At 47.1% G+C, this 24,033-nt stretch overlaps 1 protein-coding gene across 2 annotated transcripts in view; it reads left to right on the top strand.

The window, feature by feature from the left end:
* CLSTN2 (calsyntenin 2) overlaps nucleotides 1–24,033 on the top strand; it is a gene marked incomplete at both ends in the record, with an annotated part of 638,376 nt that overhangs the window by 485,163 nt on the left and 129,180 nt on the right. For both annotated transcript variants that reach the window (XM_082654156.1, XM_082654157.1), the window contains 3 exons: nucleotides 4,267–4,462; nucleotides 5,205–5,413; nucleotides 12,457–12,606. In XM_082654156.1, coding sequence (XP_082510282.1) covers nucleotides 4,267–4,462; nucleotides 5,205–5,413; nucleotides 12,457–12,606 — 555 coding nt within the window. The remainder of the gene's footprint in view (nucleotides 1–4,266; nucleotides 4,463–5,204; nucleotides 5,414–12,456; nucleotides 12,607–24,033) is intronic.

Below are 24,033 nucleotides of genomic sequence, written 5' to 3'. Positions count from 1 at the left end.
ACTATGCACTCGTAGCTGTCACATGCTTACCTTGTTCTGTCTCTGAGTCCCCCTGAATGCTGCTCCCCCATCCCCACACCGTGGGTCCACCATAATGCTGTGCTTGTGGTACATCCTGAGCACTAGATACGAAGAGAGAGCAGGAACGGGGAGGCATGCCTTTACACCCATCTCCACTGCTCAGAACACGCTCCATTGTCCCATCAGCCTTCCTTTACAAAACCCAAGTTCAAAGATAAAATTATTAAGAATTTCAACATGGTGACAGCAGAGATTTCAACCAAGCTCAGGGCCCTCTTGAGTACATGGCCCTCATGTGCCTCTCAGGTCACACACCCATGAAACTGGCCCTACCCCATTGCCTCTACTCTGGCCACATCGGTCTCTGCAGTCCCATGTCCCTTCCTTCTGAAGGGCACTACAGTGTGCTGCCCCCTCTGCCTGAAACTCAGTCCCCTCCCTCGTGGCCTGGGTGCCTCCCTGTTTCTCTTCCTGTGATCTCAGCTGAGCCATCACATCCTTAGCTTAGACCACCCTGCCTGACCTGCCCAGGTCAGAAGTCTCTTAGCACCAAGAAGCCCTCCTTCAATGCGTGTATCACCATCGCCATCCTTCATAAAGGTAGCTGATTATCTGATTCCTTATTTCCCTCCCACACGTGACTGCCAGCAGCTTATAGGCCAGGCTTTTGTTCATCACTGTTTTGCCAGTGCTGGGTGCACGGTCCCTAATAAATATGAGGTGAGTGAATGGATGAATAAACGAATGAATGTTTTTGCAACCAGAACACACAGGTCAGATGAAGAGGTGGGATAAATGAGTGTGGCATGAATTCTAGTTTTTGTTTAAAGGGGGCTAAGTCCCATCTCAGTCTGAGCTGGTGCAAACTAAGTGAGCATGGCATTGCCCTTGTGAACTTCACTGTCTCTTCTAGGAGGTAATGAGGACTTGAGGATCGGGTATCTTTATCCCTTAAGGTATACAAGTCGTTTTTTATGTGTCTCCAGCCCCAGCATGGGGCCTTGCACTTACTTACTCCATCCTCAAAAAATTCTGGTTCTATTGAGCTGAATTTAGTTCGATGAAATTACGTTGCCCTGAGGTTTACTTTTTCTTACCTTCCCCTTATGTCTGCATTTCTCCCTCCTTTTCCTTTTCCTCCATCCTCTCCTTTCTTCTTGTTCAGGATTTCTGAGCCTTGAGAACTACTTTAGGTGTGATCAGATATCTCCAACACAAAATGACCCTCATTTATATTTAGTTTAATTGGACTCTTCAAAGAGAAATGGTCTGGTCTGATGGGTCTTAGAATCATGGCTGTAGTTGGGCACTCCAGAGAACACCCCAGAACCAGTCTGGGCTCATTCGCTGCTAATATTCCCACATTGGCATTGATCTTGGGATAGAATCTCAAGGCAGGCATGTCAGAAGTCCATCCCTTCAACCCCAGCCAATTCAGAGCAGAAATGAAACTTGAGGATGTGATGTAACCTGTTCTCCTGCCCTGAAGGCTGCAGAGCTAGCCTTGTCCGAGAGGCAGTAACTGGCCTGAGCAACAGCGATGGAATGGGAACCAGCCTTCTTGTTAGAGCCTGGCCCACAAGCTGTCTGTCTTGTCCATTATTCCACAACTACATTTGAGAAATGGCCAGGAGGGAATGTAGTGAAAGTGGAGTGTTCATAATGATATTGAGGATCGACGAAATAATAAAAAACAAAAGCCTAAAGGTAAAACTGGTATTGACTGACCATCTCAGAAAACATTGTCAGTAAGAGATCGGGGCACCTTCCTATATGTAAAATGGGGTGGGGACTTCCTCTCCTGAGTGAGCCTTGAGTGGGAATGTAGAATGTTACTGGAAGCAATTCCCTCGGCGGTCCCCTTAGAAGTAACGGGGCTGCTTGGAGACGGCGCGGTGGGGCAGAGAGGGCGTGGAGTTACGACTCAGCCATACTTGGGGTTTGCACCAACTTCCGCTCTGTGACCTTGAGCAAGTAATAACTCCTTTGATCCTTTTTGCTGTTGTTGTTAATTTGTACAGATTGGTATAAAACACCTGCCTTGCAGGGTTGTTGTGACGATTTAACCAGATCACCTGGGCGGAGGTACAAAGCTCGATGCCTGACACACAGCAGCCACGCAGCCGCGTTACCCCTTCTCCTCACGGTGCCTGTGCTTTGTGGGCAGATGCCTGGTCGCCCTGAGCCTGAGGCCCCCCTTAAACTCTAGACTGTAGGCACCTCATCCTGGTCGCAGCAGTGCAGCTGGGGCAATGTCAGACCAGGCTTGGGGCATGTCAGGTAGATGTTCTCCCTGCAACATTATCTCCTGGGCCCTTTTACAGGTGACACAGTTGAAACCCAGAGAGTCACTATAATTTGACTAAATCAACAAGTCAGTAGTGAACCTGGAACGTGACTCAAGCCCCTGGGCTCAAGCCTGTGTTTCACTCCCCAGCAGCCTATAGCTGGACACCTTGCTGCCCGTGTCATGTGACACTCACACACCCCTTTGCTCTATGAAGGGTCTTTCTGGACATCTGCACATCGTCTCCCCAACAAGCCTGTAAGCTCCCTCAACACAGGAAGAGAACGTGTCTCAAATCTTCAGTACTTTCCAGGACACTTACTACAGGGCTTACAGTCAGGGTTCAAGAAACAAATATCCATCAACTGAGATAAAGAAGATATTTTCGTGGTCTTGTTTTAATGCTGAGAAATAGCTATAATACACATGAACCCAGCTGACGGAGAGAAATGTATTCATTTCACAACATGGTCAGCTCTTTAAGAAGTTGGCTTTTCAGGCTCCACAGGGATTCTGGAACTCACATAAACTCACCCCCGCTGTTTGGAGAGAACATGGCAACTCCAAGTGGTGTCCCTGTCCCCGCAGGGAAGTGGTAGGTGAGAGATGTGAAGGGGGGGAGGCGAGAAGGGGGAGGAGGCTGCAGCAACGCTGGGCACTTAAACCAAGAGTAAAGGACAGAGCCAAGCAATGCTGCTCACATTTACTGAGCAAACAGATCACCTGGGGACCCTCATTAAGTTAGCAGATGCAAACTATTATATATAGGCTGGGTAAACAACAAGGTCCTACGATATAGCACAGGGAACTATATCCAATATCCTGTGATAAACTATATAGAAAAGAATATAAGGGCTTCCCTTGTGGCGCAGTGGTTGAGAGTCCGCCTGCCGATGCAGGGGACACGGGTTCGTGCCCCGGTCCGGGAAGATCCCACATGCCGCGGAGCGGCTGGGCCCGTGAGCCATGGCCGCTGAGGCTGCGCATCCGGAGCCTGTGCTCCACAACGGGAGAGGCCACAACAGTGAGAGGCCCGCGTACCGCAAAAAAAAAAAAAAAAAAGTATATATATTCTTTCCATTATATATATTCTTTCCATTATATATATATAATCGAATCACTTTGTTGTATAGCAAAAATTACACAATATTGTAAATCAACTATACTTCAAAAAAAAAAAGACATCATGGACACACCAGAAAAAAAAAAAAAATGCATATACTGACTCAGGAGGTCCAGGTGGTACCTGGGAGTCTGTATTCCTAACAAGCTCCCCAGGGATGCCCAGGCCGCTGCTTCACAGAGCACACTTTGAAGAATCAAGGATGTTGTCACAAAACAAAAGACACTGAAAGCTTTGGCCTTTGTCTCCTTTCCTCTGCAGTCATTTGTCTTTTGACCGCGGGCAAGTTCCTTAATCTCATACTGGGCAGAGGGCAAACGAGAAACCTCCTGGGAAAAGGGGCAAAGTGAGATATCAGCCAGCTCCCTGCTTGATGAGCACCCACACACCCCACTTTTTCTGCCGGGTACACCGGATGGGGCACATTTCAGTTTTACCATCCAGGACATGAACGTGTTGGTCTGAGTTTCTAAAGGCCGCTTCTTTTTTTTTTTTTTTTTTTTGCGGTACGCGGGCCTTTCACTGTTGTGGCCTCTCCCGTTGCGGAGCACAGGCTCCGGACGCGCAGGCTCAGCGGCCATGGCTCACGGGCCCAGCCGCTCCGCGGCATGTGGGATCTTCCCGGACCGGGGCACGAACCTGTGTCCCCTGTATCGGCAGGCGGACTCTCAACCACTGCGCCACCAGGGAAGCCCAAAGGCCGCTTCTGCATGGACAATTATCTGTGTGGAGGAAATGGTCTGGTTTTGGGTTTGCAAATCTGGTCCAGTCGAAGCTCTGTGTTCAGTGTGGCCGTTCTCAGGATCCCCACTCTCTGCCTTCCATCCTCCTGCAGGGGAAATCTGTGCATTCAAGATCCATGGCCAGGAGCTGCCCTTCGAGGCTGTGGTGCTCAACAAGACGTCGGGAGAGGGCCGGCTCCGCGCCAGGAGCCCCATCGACTGTGAACTGCAGAAGGAGTACACGTTCATCATCCAGGCCTACGACTGTGGCACGGGGCCCCAGGAGACGGCCTGGAAGAAATCGCACAAGTGAGTGACCTGATGGAGCTCCCTGGACCCCTCCCACCCCTGCCCTCCCATCTCCATTCACACGCTGCTCTTCAGATATGCATATGCAGTGGTCACACCGTGCTGCTCCGGCCAGCCCGACTGCTGGCCAGGTCCCCAGGCCCCTACAGGCATCAGCGCGGGCCTCCTTCTACCCCTAGAATACTCCACCCCTCTGCTCCCCATGAAGATACTCCTATTTTTACCATCAGGACTGAGTTCAGATGTCACTTCCTCTGGGAAGCCTTCTGTCAGCCAGCCCATCCCTGCAGACCTCGTTGGGACCTTTCCCTGGATTTCTGCCAGGCCATGTGCTTCTCTCCATCACAGCACTTTTCATCTGGGGTTGTAACTCTCAAATAGAGTTTAGCTCAGCCCCTAACCCAGAGTAAGAGTGGTTCAATTCTTACTGGTTGGAGTGAATGAATAGCGGAGGGAATGAGGAGATAGAGGAAATGCATCACCTAAAGCTCTGTAACTAGGAAGGTCAGAGAAGGGGAGGCACCTCTCTGGGGTGGATTCATCTCAGAGGATTGGGGCAAGGACAGGTAAAGGGGTCTCAATGGGAGGGAGGACAGAACACTCAGACAACAGCCACCCCGACTGTCTTGTGGTCTCTCTACTCTCCTGACCTTGGGACCTGAGTCAGTACCTGTGGGAGGTGTGGGAGGATGGTGTGATCCTTTCTTTACCACCATCTCTTCCTTCCTGTGTGTGGTCCTAGGGCCGTGGTCCATATCCAGGTGAAGGACGTCAATGAGTTTGCTCCCACCTTCAAAGAGCCGGCCTACAAGGCTGTCGTGACAGAGGGCAAGATCTACGACAGCATCCTGCAGGTGGAGGCTGTCGACGAGGACTGCTCCCCACAGTACAGCCAGATTTGCAACTATGAGATCGTCACAACTGATGTGCCTTTTGCCATCGACAGAAACGGTGAGTGTCCTGAGAGGACCCCGGTGAATGGAAGCAGGGAAACAGCTCCACCCCCCACCCCTTTGAAGGCCAAGTGAGGGCTCTGAATGCACTTGGCAGGTGACGCCTCCCTTGCTATCCCTGATGTAGGCTCTGTAACCCAGAACTCAGCCCTGCGCTAGAAGGGATGACCTTACGTAATCAGCAGCCCGGCCAGGTCTAACACCCCGGAAACCTCCTCAGTGAATGGTCTATAGAACTCACAATGCCACACATTTGGGTACTGAAGACAGGTTGGTTTTCTGGTAGAATTGTCCTGCCGTCATCCAGATGTGAGCCATGCCATCAACTCAGCCACATCTGAGTTTCCTGTATAACACGTGTAACATTAGCCACACCACAGCAATCTGCTCCCAGACAGAGAGAAGCTAAAAGAGAAGGCGGAGATTTTGGAAACACCGTCCAAGCTATAGATCCATTCAGGAATCTTTAAAGCTCTTGCCAAGGGTTTTTGAGAACTTATACCCCAGTGAGAATGAGGAATGAAAGACCCCTCCCACCACACTCCAATCTCAAACTAAGCTTACTGAACTGAAAAGAATCCTAGAAAGTCATTTGGATATTTCCCCATCACCATTATTAAAAAACTCATTGCAGTGTAAACACCACAGCCAGAGACCCAATCAACTCAGCCCACTTTAACTGTAATTCTCAGTAACTTGATATTAATCAAGTATATTGTCTCATTATTAGCATGAGTGTGTGGGTGTACGTACATTATCCTCACTTTGTTTCAAATAGGATTTAACTGCTCAGTGATGGCAAAGTTGCAAAACCTGAGGCTCATCCACGCCACAAATGTTTATTAAGTGCCAGGTACAGTGCTGGGAACTGGGAATAGAGATAGAGGGGAAGTCAAAACAGAAGTGGGCCTGCCCACATGGAGCTTACCCTCTAGCAAAAAAAATCAAAATAAAAAATAGAAAGTCAGGCAGAGTCAAGGGTGAGGGTGGGGCACAAAGCGTGCCATGAACCAGGGTTAGGCAGCGAATTAGCCCTCAGCCTCCCGGTAGCCCATGCCTAGAGGGAAATACCATCAGTCACCTGCTCGCCAATCTTCAGTGCTTCCCGTGTTTCTTGATGTTGAGACCAGGGAGAAACTTACCGTGTGACAGAGTCTTCTGCATCCTGAGAATTGCAGCAGATTCCATAGGGCATGGAGGCCAAGGAGACACCCTCATCCTTGGTCTCCTGGAGTTTATGATCTGTCTCAGAAGATGAAACCAATATTCATCAAACAGACAAAATGGTAATAAGGAAGTTTCCTTAAAAGATGCTCAAACATGTGGCCAGCGTCATACACCTGGACATCACTAGAGGCTAAGTGTGTAGGACACAAGATCAACACATGAGAAAGCGAAGGAGAGAATACTGGACTTTAAAGTTCGGTTCAGGACTAAGAAGCAGGTGATTTCAATTAGAAGAACTGCTCCTGATAGCTTTTCCTACAGGCCCTATGAAGTGGCTGGCCTGTCCCCACCACACAGACATACATGACACACGCACACACGTACACACACACACACGCCACTCTACAAAATATGAAACAACTGCTTTGTGTGTTTCTGGTCCCCTATGATCAGCTGTGCTGTCTATGTGCACAAGAGCTGTGGAACTTGGGGAGTGACAAGTCCTTGCTGAAGAGCTAGACTGGACATGGGGGAGGGTATCTGGAACAAGTGGTCAAGCTGCCCTTGGCCTCCTGCTTAGTTCTGGAGAGCCACGGACCCGGGAGAGAGGAGATGCAAATTCCTTCACCTGAGGGTAAACTGCCCCAGTCACGAAGATAATTACTCACCTTGATGAGCCATTTCACTAACACATGCCAATTTATTTACCTAGCTGTCTCATTAAAAGTGAGTAATGGTCCTTTGCCAGGCCTTTGCCTCCAGCATTGGTTTACAGCCTGAGATGAAGAGGAGAGCCGACATGCTGGGAGCGTGCCGCCCCCCCCCAACCCATGTCGAGGTTTACAAAAGCATTTCTCAAGTAATGAAGGCAGGACCTAAGGGCAGACGCAGAAGCAGCTCCCATTCTAATGAGCTTCCCAGTTGGCCCTTATCCATCACTTCTCCCAGTGACCTTCCCAGCTCCTTGAAGAAGTTCTTTGCATGCACATTTGAAAAAGTGCTGCTGGGCTTCCCTGGTGGCGCAGTGGTTAAGAATCCACCTGCCAATGCAGGCGACATGGTTCCAGCCCTGGCCCGGGAAGATCCCACATGCCGCAGAGCAACTAAGCCCGGCGAACCACAACTACTGAGCCCGCGCGCCACAACTACTGAAGCCTGCACATCTACAGCCCTTGCTCCACAACAAGAGAAGCCACCGCAATGAGAAGCCCGCGCACCACAACAAAGAGTAGCCCTGGCTCACCGCAACTAGAGAAAGCCCGCGCGCAGCAACGAAGACCCAACGCAGCCGAAAATAAAATAAATAAATTAATTTTTTTTTTAAAAAAAAGTACTATTGAGTTGGGCTCCACTCATTCAGGCCCCAGGACTTTTTCTTTTAACGCAAGATTCAACCTCTTCCAACCAGAAGTCTTCAGCCCCCCTTCCCTTGAATTCCTCCCCTGAAAACTCATGGCAGTAAGAGTCCCTGCCCCACTGTGGGGTAGTGCGGCCTCAGGGAGAGGCAATGCCTGGGGATGATGTTCACAGGTACTTAGCATATAGTGTTCCATTCATGGCGCCATGATTATTAGATATTTACCTGGGTGACTGGGACACGAAGGGTATTCATTCCTCATGGATTTACAGACTGAAATTGTGAGCCAATAACTGAGTTGGTGGCATTACCTCCCTCTTGGGAAATTCTGGATCCATTTCAGACGGCTTCCAGCCCCCCATCTTCTAGCATTTGGCTGGTGTCTCTGAGGTTGGGAGGGCCTCCTTCCTCACTTCCATTGAACTGATGGAAAAACTGATTCCTAAAGCATGAAGAGCTGGCCATATAGCAGCTGTCACCTCAGTGGCAGAGTGGGGACTGGAGCCAGGTCCCCCGAGTGTTGGTCCCAAAGCCTTTTCACCAGTGATATTATCACTGTCTTCAGTGACGTTTGACAGGAACACATGGCAGTGGTATTTAAGTTCAAAAATACAAAGGTGTCTTAATCCTATGCCTACCACTCTGTGTATGTGTGTGTGTGTGAGAGAGAGAGAGGTCCTTGACAAGCTACTTAAACCTGGCCTCAGATCCTCATTGTAACATGGGAATTAAGTATTGCACTCAGCCAGGGATGGGAATGATGGCTAAGGGAGCGTCAGGGCTCTCGGTGACACCCGGTCTCCACTTGGCAGACTTTTCTACCTTCCAAGCAGTGGTTGGTCTCATGCAGCCTCTGCTGAGCCCTCCACAGGCTGCCCTGGTGAGTAACAGGCATCGGATACCTATGAGCACAGTGTGTCCTCAAGTCTGTCTGTTCTCCAAGTACATGAAAACACTTCTCTTCCACCTGAATAGAAGAGAAACGCACGTCCTTTGTGGAAAACAAGGGAAGCATAGAAAAGTATAAGAAGAAGTAAGTCACCTGTTATCCCACCAAAGAGAACCACTACTGACATTCTACCAGCACTTCTTCTATGAAGCTCTTGAACAAAATAAGGCCACGCTTTCCTTGCTTTTCTTTATCTTCCCCTTTTCACTTAACATTCGATTGTGTGGATTTTTTCCATCCATAAACATGCTTCGTAATTAGCACTTTTAGCATGAACAGCAGTCCGTCTAAGCAGAGAATCAGGCTTAGCTTGTCTCTTCCTATTGGGCATCCAGTTTCTTTACTCTCTTTCAATGTAATAAAGAATGCTTAGATGAACATATTTGCACCTCTGTCTGCAATTTTTATCATTTTTTCTGGAGTCAGTTGTTAGACGTGGAATTGCATGGCCAAAAGGTATGAACACTTGCAAAGTGACTGGCCTGCATAAGTTTCCCACAGGGCGACTCCGATTTAAATTCCATCAGAAGGAGGGTGCAGGTAAGTGCACTTGTCTCATTGCAACCCCTACTCCACCTGAGGTTTTAAAAAATACCTTCACTATGACACGTGGTAGGTACGGATAGTTCTTTGAGAGTTAACCTTCCCAAGTTCATCTGGAACAGAGAAATAAGCCCAGAGATCAGAACTCACCTGGGTTAACTGTGGACTCGGTTCTCCTGAGAAGGCACCTCTAGGAGAAATCATTCACATGTGGGGAAAATAACACAATTGTCACAGAAGCAAAAAGGAGGGCTGTTTCTGATCTTTCAAAATGTTTTTAAATGTGTGACTTAGCCAGACACGACCCTTCCCTCTACAACCATCAGTGAAAATGTTATACTCTGAGGCTTCAAATCCTGTGCTCTGAAACCCATTCTCCCATGCGTGAAGTTGGTGGTGGAGAAGGTAGTTTCTCAGTTTCATTAAGACTTCTTACAGAAGGGGAGCTGCCGTAAATGGAGCCAAGGATTGCGGGCTCGTGTGTTTATTTATTTTTCTACCGCAATCAGTAGTGTTTGGTCTGCTGAATGTCACACGGACAGTAAACCCTGAGCCTTCCTCTTCTACGGGGTGTATCTTTTGAGAGCCATTTAACTTTAAAGAAAGTTAAAACCTTTTGTTCAATTAGATGTTGCTGAAACATACTTCTCGTGGCCCTATTGCAGTGCTTCCACCTGGCAGAAGTCCTCCCCTGTGATGGCTCTAACCACGAACTAATTTATTAACAGAAGCCACAGGGAATGTTACCAACCCCACAGCGAGCTGTTGCAGATGTGCTTGGGACCCCGAGCTGAGACCAAAACACATATTTGGAGAAAAAGGAAAGGGATTCTGAACATCCGCCACAAGGCCAAAGATACAGCAAACACATTTTTATTCAGAGATTCTTGACCGGCTTTCTTAAAGGAAACTTGACTTCCAATCACTGGCTGCAGTTGCATTTTTAGAAACAGTCCAGAGCAGAGAGCAGAAGAAATGATTCCAATTCTTGGTCCAATGTCTTGGGCAACTTCGTACCCCCTGACCCTCCACACCCTGACCTATGCTCACATTCATAGCACGTGCTCATGACCTCGTGCTGAGTACTGTCTTACTAATATTGAGTGATGGGTGGATGAATTTTTCCTATCTTTAACACGTGATGTGGCTTTTCTAATTTTCTGAGCTTTCTTGGGTCAGTCCCTGTTGTCTCAATTTGCATGAACAATATACATCAGTTGGCATGGAAGAAAACTCATTAAAAAGTTTCCCCTTAGTTTCGATGAAACAGAAAAATATACCTGAGTCACACAGACATAGGGAACAGACTTGTGGTTGCCAAGGAGGTTGTTTGGGATTAGCAGGTGCAAACTAGTATCACATAGGGTGGATGAACAAGGTCCTACAATATAGCACAGGGAAGTATATTCAATATCCTGTGACAAATCATAATGGAAAAGAATATGAAAAAGAATGTATATCTATGTATAAATGAATCACTTTGCTGTACAGCAGAAATTAACACAGCGTTGTAAATCAACTATACTTCAATAAATTTTTTTTTAATTTTAACAAAGGTGCACAAAAATGAAATATATATACCTGAGTCAGCCATTCCATGTTTGTGTATTTGCTTGTTGGTTTATTTGGGGTTTTTTGTTTTTTTAACATCTTTATTGGAGTATAATTGCTTTCCAATGGTGTGTTAGTTTCTGCTTTATAACAAAGTGAATCAACTATACATATACATATGTCCCCGTATCTCTTCCCTCTTGCGTCTCCCTCCCTCCCGCCTTCCCTATCCCACCCCTCTAGATGGTCACAAAGCACCGAGCTGATCTCCCTGTGCTATGCGGCTGCTTCCCACTAGGTATCATCGGTTTTACATTTAGGAGTGTATATATGTCCATGCCACTCTCTTGATTTCGCTTCTGGCAAAGGATGATGATATCATTTGAATTCTAATTTGCTGTCAGCTCCACCACTGAAAAAAAAAAAAGCCAGAATGAAATTATTCTCAACAAAGGGAGACTTTAAGCGCTGGGAATCAAAAAGTAAAAAGTAGGGCTTCCCTGGTGGCGCAGTGGTTGAGAGTCTGCCTGCCGATGCTGGGGACACGGGTTCGTGCCCCGGTCCGGGAAGATCCCACATGCCGCGGAGCGGCTGGGCCCGTGAGCCATGGCCGCTGAGCCTGCGCGTCCGGAGCATGTGCTCCGCAACGGGAGAGGCCACAACAGTGAGAGGCCCGCGTACCGCAAAAAAAAAAAAAAAAAGTAAGAAGTATTAAATGCACGTCAGGCCTTGATTGATTTTTTGAAACCAAAATTGTATTTCAGCAAAAATAGTCAATTAAAAGTTTGCTCATCAATTGTCAAAGATTTATTTCTGAACCATGATATCAAGCCCACAGGAACAAATACACACAAATGGCTCAGAAACAATGTCTGGTCTCTCTTGGAGGAGAAAAATGTCTTTGCCACCAGGGCAAGGAATCTGTTATTCTGTGTAGCTTTCAGAAGAGAGGTCACACGTTTTCTCATATTGATTTTACTTCCTATTTGGTAGCAAAATAATGTGAGACGAGGCAATGAACATTCCTGGCGAAGAGCCCAGATGTTAAAAAATACGTGTCGGGACGTTTCTGAATTCCATCTTTTTCCCAGAGATTTCATGTCAGATGAGCATACGTTGCCCTACATTAGGGACACAGCCTAATGTAGGGTTAGTTTGGTGCAGTTTAGGGTGGTCTTCTGACGACCCTGTACTTAACACAACCAGTTGGGTTCCAGATGTGTGGGCAGAATTACCCGGCAGTTCCGTTGCACAGCTGGGGTGGCTCCAGCCGGCAGTTCCTGAGAATCTGCCACCAAGGCACAAGCAGGCCACACGTGGAAGCCACGCCCCTACTTGCCCTAGTCTTTACAAAGAGATAGGGAAAGGGGACATTTTATTCTGGTGAAGGTTGAAAGAGGGCAGAAGGGATTTTGAAGAACTGCAACGTGGTTAACTTGATCTGAAATGATTTTCAATGTCCCTGTATCTTCAGGCAACGTCAGGAACACGGAGAAGCTGAGCTATGACAAGCAACGCCAGTATGAGATCCTGGTGACCGCCTACGACTGTGGACAGAAGCCTGCAGCGCAGGACACCCTGGTGCAGGTGGACGTAAAGCCAGTTTGCAAGCCTGGCTGGCAAGGTGGGCCTGCTCTTGTCGGTACTGTTGGGTGAAGGCAGCTTGGCCATGTGTATAGGAGGTGCTGGACTTGCCTTCCAATCCTCACAGTGCATCACTAGAGGGATTTGTAAAGCACAGGCACTCTGCGGTGAGAAATAGAGTAGCCTGTTTGTTCTTACAACTCCTGGGCAATAGAGTACCCCCATTTTACAGCTGAGAATGTCCAAGCCAGCTCATCCAACTCGTGTGCCCAGTTTGTCCAGTGTGCCCTTTCTCAAGTCTCATGACCGCTTCCTATCAATAGGAATTGTCCCACAGTGCTCAGGAGAAAGGGCCAATTCACTTTACCTAAGAGTTCGGAGTTCAGCTGGTGCATTTCAAGTTTTAATAATTGCTCAGCACCTGGGGAAGGTTGCGTGTTCCTTGGGCTTGCACAGAGGGCGTACAGGCAGAGGCTGGAGATCCAGAATCCAGCCTCTGTGTTAGGGGGTTTCTAACGTGTTGGCTCTGGTAATGGAGAAGCAATGGCCTTCGATGGAGGTGGATATCTGTGCTAGTTTAGGTCTTTTAGGATGCAAAGACAGAAGGTTCAGGTTACCCTTTGAGGATGCAGGTGTAGCAATGAACTAAGGGGAAATAAGGATGAGAAGGCCAGCTGCAGAGATGGAGCTCGCAGAGGATTGGATGGTTTATGGAATAACAAGAGCTCTTGTGGTGGCACCAATAGTTCTGGTGGCCGAGCAGGGATGCTGGAGTTATCTCTGTGCCACCGTTTTGGTTGTTGATGCTGTCGCAGGGTTCTGCTTACACATAACTTAGGGCGCGCCATGGTTTCATCCACTTTGTGCCTCTGTCTGCTGCCTTCCCTTCATAGGTCTTAAAAGCTTCAGGGCCCCTGTTACATTCTACCTCTTTCTCTGTGTCTATCGCTCTGTATCTTTCATTCTAAACTCCCCAAGAGAGGGTGCGATTAGCTGTGTTGGTCGTTCATGTCCCTATGGGACAGGCTGACGCCAGACCACATATAGGTCACTGGTCAGACCTTGAATGGCTGCCTTTTAGGCAGGCATTTATTCCTAATCCAATTCAGCAGGCCAGACTGGCAGGACCTCATGGTGCAAAGCAAGGACACCTGAGGACCCACCTGGGTCATTGCCCTCAGATCGTCCCCTGCACAACTTTATCTTCCTTCATCTTGCAGCTAGAAAGATGGGAGGGGGTAATTAAATCCACCTCTGGAGAGAACCGGAATCGCTTGCCTTTGAACAAAGTAGACAAGGTGAAATGCTGAGTAGGGGAGACACAGCTAAGACTTGTGAGAGGTAAAGAACAAAGGAGAGTCTTCTCTGTGTCTGTCTATTTCAAGCAAGAGACAGAGAAAAAGGAACAAGCCAGAGTGGGAATCTGTGTGTCCCTGACCTCAGGGGACCTGAACTCTGGTTGAGTGTAATTCACTTGACCCTGAGGACCCTGAGGGCAGGATTCTGTCTCTTTTGTTCACAGTGGAATTTCTCAGGTTTAGCATATGTCTGGCCCCAATGGTAGGTGCTCAAGAAACAGTCATTGAATGAATGAACCCAAGAATGAATGAATGAAAAGCTACCTGAGTGAAGAAGAACTCACCTTGTTTTATTTTGACGTGTAACAACTGGTCCCAGTGAAAGTCTCACTTTTGAAAAGAAAGCCTGGAAAGAGTATAAAAGCTTTCTAAGCTCGGAACGCGCTCACAATGGGATTTAAAGTGAGGAAAGCAAGACACAAAGCCGTGTCTGGAGAATGAACCCAATCTTTTTTGTCTTTGATAAATGAGACACCTACAGATTTGGAATCACATTGAAATATATTTAAATGTAATTTCCTAATGGAGTTTGTACTTGTTTCAGTGTTCAATGTATGCAAAGTGAAACGTGTTGATAATGTTTCATTCTGCGTGTGAAGAATGCGTGGGGCCCCTACCTCGGGGCATGAGGCTGTTTTCAGCTCTAGACAGGGAGGTCCAGGAGGCAGGGATGCTATCCATCTACTGGTGTGTCTGCAGCCCCAGCACGGGGCTAGGCACAAGGCAGGTGATTGGCAAGTGCTGAATGCATGAATGAATGGTGAAAAATGTACCTCTGTGTGGAACAAAGACAAGAAGGAAGCAGCGCCTCCCTGCACCTGCTCACCGTGCCAGGCAAAGCGATGTAAGCAGGTGTAACGTCTGGACTAACTACGTGATGGTGGTTCCCTGCCTAAGTCTGCCAGCCTTGGGTGGGAGAAGCAGACACTGGATTCTCCATCACCCCCCTCCTCCCTCTAACTCACCCACTGTAGACAGCCATTACGTCTGTCTCCCCAGCCATTGTCCCAGCAGGCTTTCAGATCACAGACAGGTCCTCCAAGATCTCAGATATGTGTGGTGATGGTCAAATTGTTTTCCTGGCATTCCTATCCCAGGCCCCAGACCTAGAGAGCAATCTTCCGTCCTACCACCGTACTGGTCCACTTTACTCCTCCACTGGGGGCAACCGCCATTTCTGACCAGCCCGTCTCGGGACTGTTCTCTCTTCTACTCCTGGCCAGGGCTGCAGCCTCAGAGCTCAAAGTGCTCCTTTCTCCAGGGAAGAGCATGACCACAGGTCCCAGATATGTGTCTCGTGTCCAGCCCCTTCTCCCAGCTTTGTGGGGCAAACTGGAGTGAGCCATGTTTTACTGGGTTGCTTTTTGTTTGTTTGTCTGCTTCGTTTTGTTTTGTTTTGTTTTGTTAACCACAGATGAAGCAGGCTGTTCCTCACTGGGAGAGCCCATCCGGTTCCTAGGGGAAAGGCTGGTTCTTCCTGAAGCAGGTGTTGGGTGAAGGCTGCACTGTATAAAATAAGAGAGGAACCAAGAGACGGGAGGCCATTCAGGGCACAGTGAACAATGTCAGGAAGCCGGTCTGACTTGCGGAGGGGGTGTGGACTGGGGAGCAAATGGGGAGCGAATTTGGAGCAGTCGGTGGAGGGGAGGGTTGGTAGCCAAGATTTCGGATGCCAGGGTGAGGAGCCGCGATGCTCCCCAAGCCCCTGGGACCAAGCTGTGAGTGCAGGCTCTGCGGACGTGTGCCAGGCGTAATTGCCCAGAACAGAGGCTCCTCCCTGAGCTGGCTTCTCTCAAGCAATGACAGTCACCAAGCAATTGCAGTTGGCAGTTCAAATTCTTGTACCTGTTCTAAGTCATTCCCCTCCAGGCAGGAGGGGACTGCAGCATAGTGAAAGCAATCCATCATGCTCAGAGCCTTCTGTCTCCCCTGGACCACTCACTTCCAGTCAGTGCCATCGCAAGCCCTTTCTGCGCTCAGCTTGTCCCAGGGAGCTAGCTATGCTGGAGGAGCAAGGGACCTGCTCACAGCTAGAGCCCTCCCTTTCTCCCAGACTCCAGTGATGCCCCAGGGCATTGGTCCTCTTTTCCATCACAATAACCCCTTCCAGGAATGCAGGGCTGCAGCTTTCCCAAGGCGATGCTGGCCTTACCCAGCTGTGCACGAAGGACATCCCACCCCCTGGCTCTGCTGCCACCTGCCTTTCAGACCTTGGCTACGGCATCATCTGCTCGGGCTATGGTATTCCATTCTCTGTCTTTTTTCTGTGGGTGAATATTGTCCTCCCAGAAATGATATGGGCTCCCTGAGGGCACAACCACATTCCTCACGGTCCCTGGCACTCCCCGAACTTTCTGTCCATCACCTAAAAGCTTGCTTACCACCATCACTCACCAATGGCAGAGCAGGGCTTATCAGAGGCTCAGCTGGCAGCAAAGGGAGGAAGGCTTTGCATCCATAAAATGACCCCAGGGTACCAGGTATGTGCGCCTTGCTCTGACGTGAGTTTTGTCTTCTCGGCTGTATTCTGAGGGTGTAATTCTGAGTAGATGGTGAGGGTCAGCTTTCTCTGCAGGGGTAGGTGGAGATTTGCCTAAGGAAATGTCACTCCCATTCTCAGCTGCCCAGGGCAGAAGAGCATCCTCAAAGCATCAGCTAGACCTGTGTGGGTGAGAGGGAGAACTAAACCTCTGTGTTTTGTCCTGAGCTCTGAGAACACGCAGTATCCCTATAGCAGCTCTTATTCACGGAGACGGATGATTCTAACAGGAACCAGAAAAAACGTGTGCCTGCAGCGCACATGCTAAAGATGAGCTTGTGCTTTTCATGCCAGGCATCTGGACTTGCAGTCTTCTTAGTGTCTGCTTCCCTTCTGCCAAGCGGTTATAGGTACCCACGCCTGAGGACTTCGGGAAGAATCTGCATCCGTCCATGGGTCAGAGCACCACAGAGGATGCAGTGCCCTGAGAGGCTCTCAGGGAGATGGGGGCAGTAACGGCAATGGACACAGCCAGAGATGGCACTGCTGACCCCTGCCCATAGGGGCCACGGACTGTGTCCTAGAGGAGCATTTGCAATTCAGTTGCTGGTTTGAGGGCTTTGTTTGTTCAGTGTTTACATTATGTTATGTAATGTCATACTGAGAAACACATCTGTTCTTTTTCCCTTCCTTTATTGTTTTCTATAATCCCTTGGCCCATCTCTTCTATGTTTCAAGCTGAAAACATTGTCTGCACAACACTTACTTAGGACATTTTCCCTTTTATTGTTGCAAGTCAGATTTTGTATTTATTATTACCTGCTCCTGCCACCCAAGACCCAAAGTTCAGTCTGTCACTGTCCCCTTTATGCAAAGCAGCTCCCCTCTGAAGAGAACCACTATAGACTCTCTCCCTGGCCCTTCACCGTTTCTTTCCCAGGCATGTTGCTGACCAGACATCCTGCCATTCTGGATCTGAAGCTCCCACATCAAATCAGCTTTCCAGACTCCAGCCCCCGCAAAATCCCATCTTCATTTTCCGACTTCATCCCACAGCACCATCCCACGGCGCCAATTACACCTCGCCCGGCATCAGTTCACCCAACGCTGCAGGTTCCTAGAGCTTCTCCCTCGGGCCCAATTCCTGCCCCTTTTACCTTCACAGTAAGGTGTCTTATTTCATATAGAAAGAAAAGGAGATGCAGCCACATAATGAACCAGTTCTTCTCTCTTCTTTTGGGCTTGAATTATTCTCCAGGTGCGTCAAACTGTCTCGGTGTTTCTACCATTCCACAAACCAGGCCTTCGTTAGGAAGGAGAAGGGTGTCTTTGAGAGGAATGCTTCTCAAATCTGAATGTGTGCATGAGCACCTGGGAGGCTGGGTAACATCCAGATTCTGACTTAGTGAGTCTGGGGTCGATCTGCATGTTCCTGGTCCATGGCCTTCATCTGGAGTGAGAAGGTCATGCAGAAAATATTTCTAAACACCTAGAGTATGTCTAAGATTTTTGTGTTGAAAAGACAGCAGCCTGAAAGCTGCTGGTTGAGATTAATTTTCCCTTAGTTATTTGCATTGTGAGATAACTGAAACTGACACACACGACGCAGTAGGAGATATTCTGACGTGAATTCATTTACCCTTTACGGAAGGCCCACTGTGTGCTGAAGGTTGAGAATACAGAGGAAAAAAGGCCTACCAGGACTCATGGTATAGAAGGCAATATGGGGGACACAAGCTCTGCTGGAGGGAGCACTGGGGACACAAGGGAGAGACATTTAACCTTGCAGGGGCCCTGGGGCAGAGGCACCTGGGGTCAATCTTGAAGGATAATAGCTTTAGCACAGCGAAGAGGAGTGTTCCAGGTTAGGGAGCAGATGTCAGGAAGCTGGGAGGGAGCATGATGTGGCCAGGGCAGGGGGGACAGCATTGGACAGACCAGTGGGGACCAGATCAAGAAGGAGACCTCCTGTGTTACCCCAACGGCAGTGGGGAGCCCAGAGGCTTTCATGCCCTGGCGTGATGAGGGGTGATCTTGGAGAAGAAGGACTTTCTGGCCAACCACATAGATGGCGGCTGGGATGCAGAAATTGGGGCAGGGAGACCAGCTGAAAAGGATGATTCTCCTGAGTGCACTAAGCAGAGCACTTCTGGAAAAGTATCTAAAGTCACGTATTTATTCCAAAACCAATTCAAAGTACTGAGCAGCAAAGGAGGTTAGATTTTCAGGCAAATCCCATGAGACCCGATAGGCTAGGGGACAAGACGCAGTCAGCATGCCTTGGGTAGAGTAAACCACTGCTAAGCCTTGTCAAGTATATATTCTGTCCCTTCTGCAGCTGTCCACTTGCCTGCCACCCTGTCAAGGAGAGAAATGCCCAGGCCCCAGGGGTCAGTCGGCTTCACCCTATCCCTTGCAAAGGTCAGATCAATTATCGATCAAGTACCACAAAGAGCTGACTTAGGTTTGACTACTTCAGAGGCATTGACTTTGGATCACAGAGTGATAAGCCCATGTAGGTACCCAGATTTGCTTACACAGAAACAGGCAGGCTCAGAAGGTGGCGCTGTGTCCATTGGAGGACTTCTGGTGATGTCACCCTTGTTGCAGGCTGAAAGACAGAGCAAAGGGTGGCTCCTTGCCCTCCGTTCCCTCCTTCACTGTCCTGCCAGGGAGTCCAAGGTACTACCATTAGGGTACCAACATTGTGTTCTAAAGGATTGTTAAAAAACAAAATTCAGTGTAGTGAATGTGAAGATCTAATTGGCTTTATTCAACAGTTCATGAATGGGCAGCGTCCGGTGTTCAGAGGGGTTGTAAAAATGGAGGGCTTTTATTGAAGGAGGGAGGGGTGAGAAAGTTACTAGCAAAAGAAAAGAAAGAATTTTTTCTGGCCAGGTCACCTTCTTTTGGGAGAAGGGCAAGGGTCTATTATTCATATTACCTCTTCTTCCTTTGTGGGATGTAAAGGGTCTCCATTGACCAGAAAATTCCAGACTGTCCAATTAAGATTACATCCCTAGACTATCTTATACACTGGAAACTAATATAATATTGTAAATCAACTATACTTCAGAAGGAAGGAGGGAAGGAAGGAAGGAAGGAAGGAAGAAAGAAAGAAAAAAAGAAAGAAAGAAAGAAAGGAAGAAAGAAAGGAAGGAAGTGGGGAGGGAGGGAGGAAAAAGAAAGGAAAGGAAAGGGAAGGGAAGGAAGGAAGGAAGGAAGGAAGGAAGGAAGAAAGAAAGGAAGGAAGAAAGAAAGAAAGAAAGAAAGGAAGAAAGAAAGGAAGGAAGTGGGGAGGGAGGGAGGAAAAAGAAAGGAAAGGAAAGGGAAGGGAAGGAAGGAAGGAAGGAAGGAAGGAAGGAAGAAAGAAAGGAAGGAAGAAAGAAAGAAAGAAAGAAAGGAAGGAAGGAAGGGAGGAAGGAAGAAAGAAAGGAAGGAAGTGGGGAGGGAGGGAGGAAAAAGAAAGGAAAGGAAAGGAAAGGGAAGGAAGGAAGGAAGGAAAGAAGGAAGGAAAAGAAACAGAAAGAAAGAAAGGATTACATGCCTGCGGAAGGTCAAAACCGTAGTCAGGTCAGGTATTAAATCTATGTTTGGTATCATGGGCTTTAGCACAGGTAGTGCCTTTTTGGGCCTGTGGTTTTCTTTAACAGTTCCCCCCTTTTGGTCAAACTCTCAGCCTAACTGAGAGATATGATCAAAAGTTAAGGCAATAGCACCACTCTCACCTATTGCTCTGTAGTTCTCACAGCCTTGTTGATCCTTGGTGTGGTATCTATAGGTCACAGTGTCTTTGCTTAATCCCTGTGACATTCACAGGTCAGTTCCAGGCTCATAATGCTTAAGTTGATCATTCTCTTCATTGTTTTTCTGATGTTCCAGTCTTAGGGAGATCATTTGCTTGGTAGTTAGCAACTGCAAACATGCATTGAAAGGGTTTTGAGAGAATACAACACACCAGGGTTATTATTATGATTATAATAAGCACGATAATTCTCAATGTTCGGAGTGCACTTCAGAGCCATGGTCCCCAAGACCCAAACCAATCAAAGAAAGACCCCACTGAAGCAGTGACCCTCTTAGGCCAAGTGGCTTGTTCAGTAATCCTACGTAACTGAGTTTCAACTTCCCTAAAGTGTCAACTCAGGTATAGCAGGTGGTGTTGGGTATGGCACAGACACCTTGTTCAGCTAAAAGGTAACCAAAGGCTATTCTATTATCAAGAAAAACCTTGACCAGAGAGTATAAAGACCTTTGCTGGACAGCTAGTGCTTTTGCAACAGAATTTGTAATGTCTCCAAGTGTTAAGGAGAGATTTCTGATCATATCTCACTTGTATTTACTCCTAACCAGGAGATGGATTTATTCCCTGCATTTGAAACTGTGCACCTCAGGTTGGGACTTGAACCCGCACGGCCGGGACTCGAACCCCGCCAAAACCCAGACTGGGACTCAAACCCACATGGATGGGACTGGAGCCCAGCCAAAACCCACAGTCTTCCAACTGAGATCACACACCTGGTTTCAGGACTTAATGAAGCTCAGGTTCTCGATGTCTTATCGCAGAAAGAATTCAGTGAGAGACAAAGTGATAGGTAAGAAGTGGATTTATTTAGAGACACACTCCACAGAGTGTGGGCCATCTCGGAAGGTGAGAGGGGCACCAGAGTGTGGGGTTGTCCGTTTTTATAGGAGTGGCTAATTTCATAAGCTAATGAGTGGAAGGAGTATTCCAGCTATTTTAGGAAGGGGCGGGGATTTCAAGGAATTGGGCCACTGCCCACTTTTTGATCGGTTATGGTCTTGGAACTGTCATGGCGCCTGTGGGTGTGTCGTTTAGCTTGCTGATATGAGCATATACTGAGGCTCAAGGTCTAGAGGAAGTCAACTTGTCCGCCATCTTGGACCCATTTGGTTCTAATCAGTTATGTCATGTCCTCAGGCTATGTCATTCTTTCAAAGGCTGTGCCCTGGCTCCTTCCCTCCTGCTTCACATTTGCCTGCTCAATCCAGGGGTCAGTCAGGTGTTTAGTGCATGTGGAAAGAGAATCTCCTTTGTCATTTTAGCAGATGAAAGAAAACCAAGTTTTAGTTTCACATAAGTATATTACTGATGGTTGGGCTGCACCCCGCAGGCCTCTAAGGCCTGTGCTTGCCCAGCTTCAAGACCGAAGAAAGAGCCCGGAATCAGCAACAGAGACGTCCGTGGTTTAATGGATGGGGGAGCTTACACGTCTGAAGCAAGGTCCTGCAAGGACACCCCACCACCGCGTGCAGCAGCGGATGGTGGGCAGGACAGGGTGGCAGTCTTCACTCCCCAGGGGATGGGGAGATTGCCAGTTATACGGGAAATTGACATCAGGTTGGCTCATTAGTTACCAGGGAAACCAGCAGAGGGGCACACCCCTCACCACCCCTTTAATATGCTGTCACTAGCTGGGGCCTGGGGTAAGTATGTAGTCATGCGTGTAGGGTGTAGGTGAAGCAGGCACTGGTCTGGCAGGGGATGTACAGAGAGCAAGAGAACAGCCATCTTGAGTGGCCTGACCATATACTGATAGTAAAGCGTGTTTTAACACCCTTATAATATCGACTCAATTTTAACCAGTTTGAGGGATTATACAAGGTAAAATTCCATCTTTTCCTCGCTCTCATCAACTTTCTGTACACAATTTAGTTTGTCCTTCATAAGCAGAAGTTCCAGTTTAGGCAAAATTACTCTCATTTCCCTTAATAGGAATGCATTTCCACACGTCATATCTTTTCTTAACCAAGAAACACATCCCACTTTCCTTGCATATAAAGTTGTGTCCCTTATTATTACGAATAGCTTTAATTACGTATATGAATTAGAATTCTTAACTCTTAGAAACCTTAATTTCTAGTGAAAACTCAGAAGCAAGCAATTTTGAACCACATGTCAGACGAGCATTTTTTTTAGATTGACAAATTTATGAATGCATTTCATAATTTCTAGAAACATGTGTTTCTTCACAGGACAGTCTTTCAGCGTGACACAAAACATGTTTACTAATGAAACTGTGCACCTCTGATTGGAACTTGAACCCATGGTCTTTTAATTAGAGTCACTCACCTGGTGACTGGACTTACTGAGGCTCAGGTTCTTTGTGTCTCAGCACAGAAGGAATTTAGTGAGAGGCAAAGTGATAGGCAAGAAGTAGATTTATTAACATAGGACACTTGTGAGGGAAGCAAGTGGGCAGGCGAGGGGGCTCTGCCCCACAGATTCAGCAGGCTACATTTTTATAATCAAAGGAAAGTGGAGGAGGGGAGAAGACCACCTTCTTCCTCATTCTTCAAGTAGATGTCAGGCTTACATCACTACCTCCTCCTTCGTATCAGGCAGGAGAGGGTTTGACCCTATGAGGTCAAACTAGGACTGTCGTAGCGCTTATTCAAATCAGCAGAAGGGTGGTAACATATACTAAAATATGTTGAATCATCTCAGGTTTCCATACGAGGGTCTCCTACTTAGGAATGTCACCTTTCCCTTAAATTCCTGTCCTTGGTCCTAAGGTTCATTATCTTGATGAACTCAACTGGCAGAATGCAGGCCTCATTTTTTTTCTTTCACTTAGTGACCTCAGGCATATCTCATGCTTTTATTTATGGCCTTATAGTTAAGCAAGCCTGCTTCATTTCACGACATTCTGACAGCTTTCTTGAGCTATCATTAACTTACAGTGGTCTCCCAAAGTTCCCTAGGTTTCCCTCTCTATAATCCCCTACTGGGACTTCTACAACTACCTGTGTAACTATCCTACTCTATCCCTATCACTAATAGAACCAAATTTATCTTGAGTTTCTTTGCAATAGGAAGCCAAAAGTAGATAAACCTATGTTCAGTAATTAATGTTTCACAATTTTCTTATTTATAAAAGACCTGGATATGTAATACATTTCTACCATTTAACTTTAGAAAACTCAAAAGTTTCAAGTTACCAAAAGAGATTTCAAAGGCTATTTTTAAGTACATATACCATAAAATATAATTGTTGCTGAAAAGTTTATATATAAATTCTTTCCTATTTACATCTATCTAAAACATTTGCTGTCATCAATCATGTTTAAGTTACCCACAAAAGCTTCATGGGACACTAGACAAAATCAGTCATCATTCTAAGTTATTTTATTTTTTGCTGACAAATTTTGCAACAGAGAAACATGAATCTGACTAATAAAACTGAGCAGAATAAAAGTGGTTTATCTGCATTATGTTCAATGTCAATAACCTTAAAAGGTATGTCTGTTTTAATTAGCTTTTATTTACTAAAGATTATTCTAAATCACGTGAACTTGAAAAATACCTGAGTTAGTTTCTGTTATATTTCTGAAGCAAATGAAACCAACTAGAGCTCTTTTACAAATTAATTTTGGCAATACCATCCAAAAGTAGAAAAACATATCTACATATACATATATAGACAAAGAAACATACTGCTGCACACAGAGAGCTTATAGTTACTAATATTAGTGGAAAAGATTTGTAAGATTTCTAGTTAGCCCAGTTTCCAAATACCTCCTCACTCTTTTTTTCTTTTTCTTCTGGTGAGAAACTTCCCTATTAAGATTGCATCTCAAAGAATGGCTCTTTGGTCCTAAAGAAGAT

This window comes from Grampus griseus, assembly GCF_964374135.1.
Source record: "Grampus griseus genome assembly, chromosome: 5".
NCBI lineage: Eukaryota > Metazoa > Chordata > Mammalia > Artiodactyla > Delphinidae > Grampus > Grampus griseus.
This window is presented reverse-complemented; position numbering and strand designations above follow the sequence as displayed.